This window comes from Balaenoptera borealis, assembly GCF_965194805.1.
Source record: "Balaenoptera borealis genome assembly, chromosome: 2".
Taxonomy (NCBI): Eukaryota; Metazoa; Chordata; class Mammalia; order Artiodactyla; family Balaenopteridae; genus Balaenoptera; species Balaenoptera borealis.
In genome coordinates, this window is record NC_138867.1 from 62,838,861 (window position 1) to 62,852,161 (window position 13,301).

The following is a 13,301-nucleotide window of genomic DNA, read 5'->3' on the forward strand; positions in this document are numbered from 1 at the left end:
AAGATATTTAGATATTTTAACTCTACTATTTAAAGCCAGTTTCTCTCCTTTGCTCCCCTCAGCTCTGTGGTCTTTCCACATAAATACTGCGTTCTTTGGTTTGGAAGGTTTGGTTTTTGTTTTGTTTTGTTTTTTTCAGCGAAAATTCTTGAAATGAAAAGAGGTAAAGGTAAGTTTGCTTCATGGCATGAAAAAAGAGCTGTGATGAACTAAATTATAGCTTCTCTCTCCTCTTTACCACCCATTCACTACATGTCAAGGAACAATCATCTATATTTTGTAGAGCAGAAGATAACCATGACACAAACACTATCAAGAAAAATCACTGGCACAGGATTATTCATCATAGTGCCTGCATTATAATAAAATCAAACATTACTCTCAAGCAGTGTCCCCACACAGTGGTGTACAGCAATCACATTGTAAGCATGTCAAGTAACTTGTTATTAATAATGTAGTACACAAGTTTGTAAATGATTTTTTTTAATTGGAGTATATAGTTGCTTTACCATGTTTATTAGTTTCTACAGTACAATGAAGTGAATCAGTTAAACATATATCCACTCTTCTTTAGATTCCCTTCCCACTTAGGTCACTGCAGAGCTGTAAATGATTCTTTAAGGAATCAAAATCAATTCAGTTGTTCCCATAATATCATTTTCATTCACTTGAATTCAAGGTTTGCTTTTCTGAATAGGAGAGAAAGAAGTGGTATTATAGAGAGCCAGCTATGAACTGCATGCGGTTATGGTTAACAAGCACTAATAAATGGTACTCCGTTAGCAGCTATGGCATTTAGAAAACGTGTTACTTCCTTGCAAGACTGTTAGTGTGTTTTCACAAAAATCTGGGCATGCCTTGAAGAGCTTCATTAAAGTAATCATTGTTAAGCCTTATGTGTGTCATTGGGAGAAAAGCAGAGAAGTGATACATTAGGACACAAGAATTACTTTGTTCCTTAGAGTATCTGTTCTATTGAATTTTACCCTATAGATATCCATATAATCTCGCTACTTCAGTCATGTAACACTTTCCTTAACACTCCAAACTGAGCTTCAAGTTCCAATTTCTCATGCTCAGTTTCAAAGCCTCACAAATAGCTATTGTCTTCACTGGCTCTGACAATTCCCATACCCAGCACTCGTTTCAAAATCCTTTGCTTAAATCTTCTACTGCAGGAGCTAAGAGATTATCCAGGAGATGGGAAACTGGCCTAATACAGTCTGACAAAGTCCGTTAGTAATTTTTTAATATAGAGCTACGTATCTTTTTAACAGAAAGGACCTTTAAAACGTCTTAGTTAACTAGACAGAAATCACACAAAGAATTATTTTAAAATCCATACCTAACATTTATTTTATTTTCAAAATGAAATATAAAAGATATGGAGACTAAAAAGAAAACAATCATTTTATATTTTAAAATGTAATTTCTTATGTTTAATTACATAGATTTTCTGAATCAAAACACTAAACAATGCCTTGAGTATCAAAAATAGTTGCTGGATGTAAATCTTTAATAGCTTATGTTTCTAGGCCTACTGATTTCTTTTTATTTGTATCATGATGGTGGGGTGGGCAGAACTCAAGGTCTTAAGATTTCTTTGGTATAAAACATCAATTTCTATTGATTCTTGAAACTCTTATAATTGCTTTTCTCCCTTTTAGAAGAGTGCAGGTTTAAAATACATACTTTTTTCTAACCCTGATTGCTAACTTCTCATTATTGTTTTATCATGTCTGAATCTCATGACTTCACAATGAGAGATGACTGAACGGTTGAGAGTTTAGAAATGAGATACAGAGCATTTCACCTCAAACTTTAATTCAATCAGTGGTGAACAAAAGTTAAATCTAAACAACACTCAACAGTAATGCATGAAATCACAGGCCTTTTTTTTTTTAAATTGTTCAGAGGTCAATTACCCAGTGTGTATATTATTCAGGCTTTTCAATTCTCATATATTCTATTGTTTTGGGGTTTTTTTTTTTTTTTTGCCATTCCAGTATTTCTTATTACCTGCTCTAAAGAGGAAACATGAAGGTTTAAAATGTAAACCAGTATGACTTTGCTACATATTAGTACCAATCACAAACTAACTAATAAAAGGGTGGGAGATCATTTGCAAATTACAATTATCCATTCTCCTAGGATGAATAACTGAAAACTAGTAGCACTATATCAGTTTATCTTAAACTAAATCAGTTTATCCTCATCAGTCAAGCACACACTCCAGCCATCTCCAAATTTTCAGAAATGAAAATTCAACTCAAGAATCCCTAACAGTAAGATACACTGTAATTGATTAAAAGAAGTAATGAACCATAAAAAAGAAGTAATTAAGATGTCAATAAGGTTTAATCTAGTCAATGGAAGGAAGAATAGTGGCTATACTGTCATATAATAATATACCAAAAAAAATTTTAAACACTCTAAATTAATAGAATCCAAAGATTCAAATCTAAAGATAAGATTTTAAGAGAAATCCTTCTTTACTGATTAGCACAAAATGTATTTAGTGAGATTTTATGTCATGTGTTAGGGAAATGCCAAGATCAATTACATGTTGTTCTTGATTCAAGATCTTAAAACTTAGTGATTGTTTAGAAATGTACTATATTTCATCAAATATAAGACATACTATTATTTTATGTACTATTAAGGAAAAAACGATGTCAATTATTAATGAAAGACACCATCAATTATATGATGTATCCAAATTTTAAAGATGTTACAATAGGAAAAAATAGGCTTTTTAGAATCAATGAAATTTAGTAATTGTCGTATTTATTGATCTTTCTAATATGGTACTTTCTAGTCCAACAAATTTCTGATTATGTCTAGCAGGTTTAAAGGACTAAAGAAATGCTTTTTCAGTAAATAAATGAATAAGCAAACAGTTAAGTGTTAAAAGGGCTCTGTAAAATAGATTAATAGTATTAATGTAACCTCACTTGTCCCTTCAATCATGACTAATATACCAACATATTGTCAAAACAAAACTAGAAATTCAAAATATGTAAAGCCCAGAATCTCACCACATACAAAAATAAATTCCTTTTATTTTTTCATTTTCCTGTCCCATTCTTATGCATAACCTTCAAGTTTTCTCAACTTGAAACCAACTCTTTAAAAATACTCACTGAGACTGTACATTTAATTTAATGACATTTAATTAAATGACTAAGCAAAAACTATACGCATGAAAAAAGTTTAAAAACATGAAGTGTGATTTAATGAAGACCTATAGCAGAGCTTCTAGAATGTTCCATCCTCTCTTCCCCTCATTATGAGAATTAAATTAATTGTGAGAGTCAATGATCCACTCATTCAAGAAATATTAAGCATTAACTATATATTAAGCATTAACTTTGTGTATCTATATGCTTGATCCTGAGGGTAAAGATCAATGAGATAGTTCTTGCCCTTGAAGAGCTCACAGTCTACATTATTATGGAATGCTACAGGGTCCAAATTATGAATCCATTGAGAATTCTCAGTTATACTCATTTCAATTTATAGAAATCATTTCCTTTAAACACCTTTCTTTGGACAGCTCAGAGAAAGCACTCTCATTCTTGCCAACTGTGGGCTTAAAGTATAGCAAAGGTTCACAAAGATTTGTATAAAATAAAATATTTCCACAAGTAATTCCTATGTCCATTACCTACATGCTTATTTAATAGTCCTTATTCAAGAGAATTTATTTCAATTAAGTCAAAGGTGCTACAGATTCAAACATAACCTTAAAGGACATAAAAAAGATAATCCATAAACCTGAACATAAACTTTCCTGTATTCAATATTTACATAACCATAAAGCACTGGAAAAATAATAGAGTATTATTATGGCAATACAGAAGTCCCTGTGGTTAACTAACTTCCCACCAAATCCACAAGTACTTTCTAATCATGATGCAACTAAAACAGTATACAGTTTTTACAATGCAGTAAAGTTGAAAAATGCTAATACCAGAAACCAGACAAAAATAAAAAATAACAAAATTTTCACTTAAAATGAACTTTTACTTATCTTGTATTCTAAAATTACTTGAAGAAAGTTAGAGAAGTTTGTAGACAGAGACTTGTAAGAGAAGTTAAAGGCAACTTCAAAGCATTTTCAGGAACCATAGATACTGATGTCACTGATTCTTTCACAATGTACTTGAACATTAAAACTTCTTTTTCCTTGATTAAGTAATACATATGTATTAACACAATTCCAATATGAATGTCTCACAAATAGAATAGAGATGGAAAAATTCCATAGTTCCCATGGTCATTTGGAAAGGTAAAACCTTTGGTAAATTTTCCCCTCCCCCAAATCACAAACAGAAAGCTAAACTACATCAAGTTTACAAGTATTAGAATACAAAAAAATCCCTGTGACTTCTATTAGTGGGAACCTCCACTACTCTGAGCTCAAGTGTCTCTGAAGCAGCTTCTACTAGAGAAAGTTCTTGGCCTCTCTCTGTCCCACTGATGTAATAAATGAGTTTAAGAGAATGAATTGAGTATGCTCAGTTCAGACCCTTCTGGGTTTTCTCTGAGATTTGTCTGTGCATAAAGAGGCAACATTCTGGTCTGCTCTTATTTTTGAGGTAAACTTACATCCGAGTGGGAGGCTTGCAGATGTCCAGCAGTACCCGTGATTCAGTGAAGTCTACGTAACTCAGGGTGAAAATTAGGAAACCCACTGTGGTTGTATATCAAAGCTACAATCTTTAGTCCAGCTTTTTGCTAGTTATTACTTTATTAAGCTGATGGGTTCATGTCCATCTGTGTGATTCCTACATCTAATAATATCTAAGAAAAAATTTTATTTTATACTGAAACAAAAATACCTTTTAAATTGGCGTTTTTTTCCTCTATATCAAATATATATCATTTTTAAACTTTTCATCATGAAGAATTTAAGTATATATAAAAGTGGAAACAGTATAACAAAAATCTCCAGGTAACGTGTCTTCAATAATTATCAACTCATGACCAATACTGTTTCATCTGTACCACAGCCAATCCTCCCTTTGCAGATTATTCTGAAGCAAATCCCAGTCACTGTATTTCATCAATAAATATTTCAATATATATTTACATCACAACTAAAGTTAACATTTAATTTCTTAATGTCACCACAGTGTAATCAAATTTCCCTGTCTCACAATGTTTTTTAAGTGTATTAGAAGCAGGATCTAAATAAGGTTCATATACTTCAACTGATCTCTAAAGTCTATCTTGTTCTATTGATTCTTTCTTCATGTATTTTTTTCCTTGCAATTAAACATTTGTCTTACAGAGTTCTCACAGTCTGGATTTTGCTAGCTACCTTCTTGTGTTGTCATTTGATATGCACCTCTGTCCCCTGTGTTTCTAGTAAATTGAGAGCTCTAAAGACTTAATCATATTTGAATTTGACTTTTTGGTTAGACCACTTCATAAGCAATTTATATACCCCAACAGGAAATATAATTTCTAACAATCTTTTTGTGTGTGTGTGATGTTAACAGCTATCAATAACCATTGCCTAAATTTGTTATTCTATTAGAGGTTACGAAATTATAATATTCCAATTCCATGATTCTTCCTAACTTGAATTCTTCTATAAAGAAAATGTCCTCTCATCCAACATTACTGATCTCAAGATAGAGTTTGTATAGAAAGGCAGTATAGATCTTGACTTGCAGATACCCCTTCAAGAGAGGACTTGCTGCCCAGCTATGAGGAATATGGTTATCTGCCTCCAGCTGTTGACTTCAGGGTCCATTTCAGCTTTCAAGTTGAAGTCAAACTATCTCAGTTGGCCCCCAGCCCCTGGGACATAAGCAAGTTGGTGGAAGCCAGGGCACATTCTTGGATGGCCCTCAGCCAATGTCTAAGCAATGCAGGCTAAACACTCCTAGTTATTTCCCTAATGCAGGACTCATCTAAAGAGCATTCCTTCCTCCAGAGCTCCACATTGGGCTTACAGAGACTTTGTCAAATCTGCATCACAGTTTGAGACAGCTCCCCTTGTCCAATCCTGCTTCTTCCCTTTTCCCTTCAATGGTATTTCTCTCTAATAAACCTTTTGCATGCTTAATTCCATTTTATTGTCTACTTCCCAGGGAAACCAGGTATTAGGAGGATCTAAATGATCTCGATTCCTGACTTCTATTCTCTAAGTGTTAGTGAGAAAGATATTCTTAGCTTTAGAACATTGTCTTAAAGATGTAACACATTGTTTGCTGTTAGTGAATTATCAAACTGTACTGAGTTTGTCTAGATTGTTGTGAATGTACAGCTTCACCAGTCATCCTAAGGTACATTTTGTTCTCAGTCTGGCATTTCATGGGTCATCTGATTCTTTTCCAGTCATGATCACCATCCTACATAACCTTGTCTGTTTCCTGGAGGAGCAAGGGATGGTCAAATGAGCAACAGAGAAAACTATTCTTAAAATGTGTTACGAACTCAGTTTAGTTTAATGTGTCAAATGCTAGAGTATTACATGCAATTTTAGCACAGTCCATTTTTTGGATGACTCTTGCTGAGGCTTAGCCTTCTTTAGTGATCTCCCAATCAATATGACCCTCACTTCATGTTCAAAAAATACTAAAGAAGAAAAGAAAAGGCTGCTGTCTGTTAGGTTATACAGGATTTATTTGGTATCTTCAAAAACCAATCTGAGAAAATTTTCCACTCACTGATTTTAGCTGAGCCACTGAGAAAACAAGAAAATCCTTCTGCAAAATTCTCAATAAAATGATATTATCTAAAGACCTGAAGCGTGAAACCTGGATTACAACAGCTGACCAAAAAACCAGAATGTGATGTCTATAAAAACTAAATAAAAACATAAAAAGTTTAACAATATTTATTTAAAAACTGGAAAGGTATTTCTATAATTTGACAATGCATATATAATGTACACATGTAACAGTAAAAAGATATCTGAACTATCTAAACTATTAAATCAAGAATGAAAACACTGAGCTCTACTATTTATAATAGTTACATCATTTGTATACTTTCAAATGTATTCCTTATCAATAATGACTCTTTCAGTTTTGTTTTTTTTTTCTAGTACACTACAGAATTAAATCTTTTAAAACAAAACAGATTGAAAGTTCTTCAGGTCTGCAACTGAGTAAAAAACTTCATACCTAATTATATGTAACTTTTGACAAAGTAATGACTTGAGTACAAAGAACTAAATGTGGTTCATGTAGTAATATGTTCACTTGACTGCAAAAGCCAAAAAGTAGGCTTTTTAAAAAAATCTATTCTAGACATTTAGATTCACTGTGGTATACAGCAAACATGGCCACCAATCTCCCTATTTCCACCACCACTTGCAATAGGATTTAGTTGCTTCTCCCATCAAGAGGTAGAGTTTATTTATCAACTTAATGAATTCACACCAGCTCCTGACTTGCTTTAGCCTATGAAACAACAGCAAACATGATGAAAACAGACTTGGAAAGAGTTTTACACTGGGGCTTGCCCTTTTGCTGGTATTTGAACTCCATCCCTATGTGAACTAGCACTTGAGCAACCACATGGAGAGAGACCCCAGTCATCCCAGCTGAGACCACTATAAACCTGCCAACCCCAGCCAATCTACCTGGTGACCACAAAAGCATAAGTGAACCTAACCAAGATCTGCTGATCCCAGCAGAGACAAAAGAACCCACCCAGCTGAGCCTAACCCAAATGCCATCCCACAGAATAGTGAAATAAATAAATAGCGTTTGTTTTAAACTACTAAATTTGGGCTGATATTTGACAAGGACAACAGATAACTGATATACTCATCTACAGCTTTTTACTGTTTACGTAACATTTACTATATCATTGAATAACTGAAGTATACACAAGCACCACTTTGGGAAAAGGTAATCAAATATCAGTACCTGTACAATGATCATTACTCTACAAGATGGCCTTTTCTGCAGATTCTTCTAACTATGTAGTAAGAATAATCAAGAAGACATTTTAAAGGACAGATAGCAATCAACATGGAATCTTAACAGTTAATCTATTAAAAAAAAATTTAAAGACCACATCCTGAAAGTATACTGTATATTTTGTATTTAGCTTTCTTAGACAAAACTATTTGAGGACTCCTTAAAGCCCAAATATTAGGGATTATGGTCTAAGAAATCATTCTGGTTTTTTTTTAATTTACATAGCATCTTAAAATGGTAAAAGATGGTACAAGAAAACTTTAGTTGTCCAAATGTCCTATCTTTCCAAAAATGTTTAGTTTCAAAAATGACTGACTAAATAAATAAGTAAATGTCTCTTAGGACATAGCAACAGTAAGTATTACCAAAAAGGCTGAAGATTATTATACTATGGTTGACATGCTATAATTTGGTTGGCTCACATCACAACATGAAAATTGTGTTAATAGGCTAGTAATATAAAAAAAGGCAAATCCTTTCAAGCAAAAGTTGAGGAGCATATTTTCATAATAATTTGGCTGGACTTGTCCCTGGTTTCTAAAAGAGAGCTGGGCCCCTCAGAGCTCATCTGAGTTTATGCTAATGAGATGACTCATGGTGGACCCCTAGACAATTTAAGGATGGGGACTGGCCATGTGGGGAATATGAACCATGCAATTAGAGGGTTGGGGCTTTGAGCCATGGGATATCATCCTGACCTCCCAACCTGGGGGAGCAGGGAGGGGATGGCAGGGAGAGAAGGGCTGGAAATTGAGTTCAATCATGAGGCTGAAACAATCATTCCCATGTAATGAAACCCCAATAAAAACTCTTGACACCCAGAGCTTGAGTGAGCTTCCTCATTGGTGATATGCATTGATGTGCTTAAAGGGTGATGTGTCCTGAGGACACAGAAGCCTTACATTTGGGACCCTCCTAGACCTTGCCCTATGCATCTCTACATTTGGCTAGTCCTGATCATATCCTTTATAATAAAACTGTAATCATAAGTATAGTGCTTTCCTGAGTTCTGTTAGTCATTCTAGAGAATAATCAAACCTGAGGGGGTAGTAGGAATTTGTAGCTAATTGGTCAGAAGTGCAGGTGGCCTGGGAACCCTGGAGATTGCAGCTGTGACTGAGGTGAAGGGACTGTTGTACACGACTGTGCCCTTAACCTTTAAAATTCAACCTAACTCCAGGTAGTGCCAGAATTGCACTGCACATGGGAAAAGCAACTAAATACCAAAAACATAAAAAGAGCAAAGAGAAGACAAGGTTAAAACACATCAGCAGTGATAGTGAGAATTAGAAATAATCACAGTAGCAGTCACCCACTGAGTCAAAAATGGAAGGAAAAAAAGACAGTATCAAAGGCAAAAGAGAAAATTAAGAGATGATAGGGGAATAACTGATAAGGACAAGAAAAGTGGAGTTAGAGAGTTAGGATGGCATGCAACATGTACACGTAATAGTTGAGGGAGTCATTCATTTAACAACTATTAATAACCTGCTACATGTAAGGCACTGTGCCAGATACTAAAGATACTGTGGTGAATAAAAAAAAAACATGGCCCTCACTCTCATCTAGAGAGGAAGATAAATATTATACAGTTACACAATTAATTGTGTAATTGTGTAATATGTTATTAAGGCTACAAAGGATAAGCGTATAGTTGAACAAAGTCTTAATAAGACAGATATACAGATCAATAATAAGCTAAATCTACAGTTCTAAGACCTACACACTTTCATCTCTATTTGCAAATATATTAAACACAACATTATACATGTTAGCAAGGAAATACAGAATAATGTACATTTTAAAGGGTTTCACAAATAACAAAAAATCCAGATTAAATACTTACCTTACCTTCCACTAAAAACAGTACATTCCTGGAAGGTACCTGATATTTAAACATTTCCCATATTGGTTCTCAAATTTAGCTTCACCTTAATATACAGTTAAAAGTCTCATCAACATTTTAAAGTCATACACTTCCTTTAAACTAATGAGAATATATTTGTGAGTATTCAAAAAGACCAAAAAAAAAAAAAAACAAAACAAAACCTGAAACAAACAAAAATAACCATAAAATCACCAGAAACGATATCCCGACTTTTGGGCAAAAAGATTTCAGACACATATTTCATCAAGAGGCAGAGGTCAATTTCTACTAAATGTTATTAATGATCAGTTTTGAAATTTTTAGAAAAGCTGGATTAATTTTGAAGTTGTTTTTAACATACAATTCCCTAAAAACTCTTTCCAAACAGCAGTCAATTGGAAAACTAGAGTTTCTTACCTGTAATCATCTAACTGTACCAGAAACCGTACAATATCATGATGAGCTTTCAGTACAAGCAGTTCAGTGTAGGGGTTCTGGGTTTGTTCTTCACCTATTGTCTGTAAAGGAGATTTCTTGTAATGGGGGGAAAAAAAGAGAGAAAAAAAGAGATAAAATGATTTATGATAAAAGACCACATTCGAATAAAACACATGGTATGCATTTAAGAACACAAGGTTTAAAAAACTGTAAGATATTATGTTCTAATACTATATATTATTTCCCCTAATATCAAGTAACTGCCAATTTAACATAAAACATTTCTCTTACCACAAATCCACATCATAAATTTAAAATTTTGAACTCAAAATAAATTTTTAAAGGGTATATTTTGTTTTATGGAAATTACACCTCAATAAACCTGACCTAAATAATCAATGGGCCAAACCAACAAAATATTTTAGGATGGGTGTTTGTCAATTAAAACTTGGCAGAAACAAAACTGAAGGTCAAAGGGGTAAAATATAGACTAAAACAGTGCCTACCCCATTATAGGCACTCAACGCGTTTACTGAATGAATAAAGGAAGAAATGAAATAATTCAGTCAATGAATTCAATAAATTCAACTTCAGACAATAATATTGATAAAGATAACTGGTAACATATACAGAGTAGTAAGCTCAGTCCTAAACCTACACACCTTCATCCCTATTTGCAAACATATGGGTGGCAGTCCATATGCCACACACTGTGTAAAGCACATATGGCTTATAACTCACCCAATAATTCTGTAAGGTAGATCTTATCAACCCCATTTCTATAGTCAAACCCAGTACTATTTCATGATAAAAACCTGTGTTCTTAACCTCTGAACTGCAGTTTCTCAAACTTGACACTACTGACGTTTTGGACTAGGTAATTCTTTTGTTGAGGGCTTTCCTGTGCATTGAAGGATGCTCAACATCATCCCTGGCTTCTACACACTAGATGCCAATAGAAATCCAACCTCTCCCCCCACCCCCAAATCGTGACAATCAAAAATATCTCTGGACATTGCCAAATGTCCTCTAAGGGGCAAAATCATCCCAGCAGACAAACACTGCTTAAACTAGAAGCCTGGATACAAAGTTCTTGCATAATTAGGGGAAAATCTTTGGTCCTAATAATGTACAGATTCACAGCAGTTCTAAAACTGAAGTACTTTTACATGAAGAAATGTACAATTTAACACGCATGAATTTTTTTTTTTAAATTCACCCTCAAAGCAGTAAATTTTTATTTATCCCATCTCCCTTCTAGCAGTGGTTCTGATGAGAAAAGCAAAGACAAGAAATCTGAAAACTGTATACCACTTCCCCCAAATGAAAGCTTGCCAAGCACGGCAGAATTAGTTAATCAAATTCTATAACTAATCAAATAATCGGGTTAATACATAATTGTCATATATATCACAAATGGACCAGTCACTTTCCCACAATTCTTTCATAACCTTTAGAATTTAAGCCTATCTTAAATAAGCCTAATTTTATATAAGAAATACTTCTTAAAAATTAGACAATAAGCCTCAACTGCAAAAATATGAGGAAGTTAAAACGGAGAAGTAAAGCTGCTTACAACCACCCAAGTTTTTTTTTTAACAATCAAAACAAATATTTTCTATGAAAAATAAAAGGGAATCCAACACAAATTCTATTCTTCAGTGGCATATGAAATAAATTCCAGACCTCGACACTTTTCAGGTTCCAAAATTATTTTATTCGCAACATTTCAAATGTAAATCTCATTAGTCTGGTCAGTTATTCAGTCCCATGAAGAAAGTGTGACTATGGAACCCAAAATAGCAGCTAAAATATAATTTTTTTTATTTTTAAGCAAATTTATTTTTTAAAATTATATTTTTGGTTCTGTATAAATAGTCAAATTAATTTCATATTCCATGAGCAAGCATCAGTTGATGTTGGGAAGCGACACCATATCACACAAACCAGAAGTGTAAATATGCAGTCACAGTTTCGTAGTCTCTACCAAACCAGATACTTTTTCTATTGAAATGAGACTGGTTTACGTGGGGAGACCAGTTAAGCGTCCTTGAGCCTGTTGCTGAACTACGTCAGTTTCAGTTTCCACACCTAGTGGAACATGTATTTACCTCTCAGGGAAAGAGCCCCCGCAATCCACCACCGCGACCCCGCCAACCCCGCCGACCCCGCCCTCGCAACCCGCAGGCCCCGCCTCCGCCGGGTCTCCCTCATCCGGTCAAGAGCCCGGCTCACACAAGCGACAGCTCCGGCAAGCAAAGCCTCTGCGGTGGCAGGCAGGGTCCACCCCGGTGTTTACCTCGGCCAGTCCCTGAGGTTCTCGGCCTCCCCCGATCAGCCATCGCAACATCCGGGCAGCGACGGCGTTTCACGGGCCTAGGCCCCAGTCAGCCCGAACTCCGCGCCAGGCTCAGCCTTCTCCTACCTCTCTGGTAGCAGCTCAATAGAGGCGCTAATACCTGCCTTCTCAGATTTGCCCAAAATACGAAGTACGAAGCAGAGCGCAACGAAGAGGGAAGACTTCTGTCCCCAAAGAGCTGCCGTACCCACCCGCAAGAGATTTGGCTAAGGGTAGCCGCCAGGGGAGCAGCAGCCGAAACCTTGGGCGTCCGCGGAGGTTCAGAGGCGCGCGCGGCACCGAGTGAGCACGCGCGGGGCGTCGCCTGATTTGGGCCCAGAGCCTGGGTAGTTCGAGCGGCCCCTGGTGGACACGCGGAACGCAGCAACTGGAGCCCGTCGTTAAGCAAGTGCTTGCCAAGAATAAATAGTCCCCTCCCTTTTTAGATGGCTTTTGCATCTTTCACTTGGCAAGCTTGGGGACCAGGAAGCCTTTCCATCTCCCCGCGGTTTCCTAAAGAGCTGCCTGGAGAAGGTTTACTTCAGTAGGCTTTTTCATCCGGACTAATCCCAGTGGCATGTGTGTACACCAGAATAAATCTGGCCAGTATTTATTGTGTGCTGTAGTACAGGTACTGTGCTAAGACTTCACATAAATCCTCACAGTAACCCTATACTGTCTATACTCCCTATTTTATAAAGAAACTGACCTC

General features: G+C 35.5%; 1 protein-coding gene across 2 annotated transcripts in view; it reads right to left on the reverse strand.

The window, feature by feature from the left end:
* WDR41 (WD repeat domain 41) overlaps window positions 1-13,010 on the reverse strand; it is a 44,938-nt gene extending 31,928 nt beyond the window's left edge. Inside the window, exons 1-2 of one of the 2 annotated variants that reach the window (XM_082378063.1) lie at window positions 12,551-13,000; window positions 10,231-10,346 (exon numbers count right to left, since the gene is read on the reverse strand). In XM_082378063.1, coding sequence (XP_082234189.1) covers window positions 10,231-10,346; window positions 12,551-12,601 — 167 coding nt within the window. In that variant the 5' untranslated portion in view covers window positions 12,602-13,000. Of the gene's footprint in view, window positions 1-10,230; window positions 10,347-12,550 lie in introns of both variants that reach the window. The other variant, XM_082378064.1, reaches the window with a different exon arrangement.
* Between the last annotated feature and the right edge of the window lie 291 nt (window positions 13,011-13,301).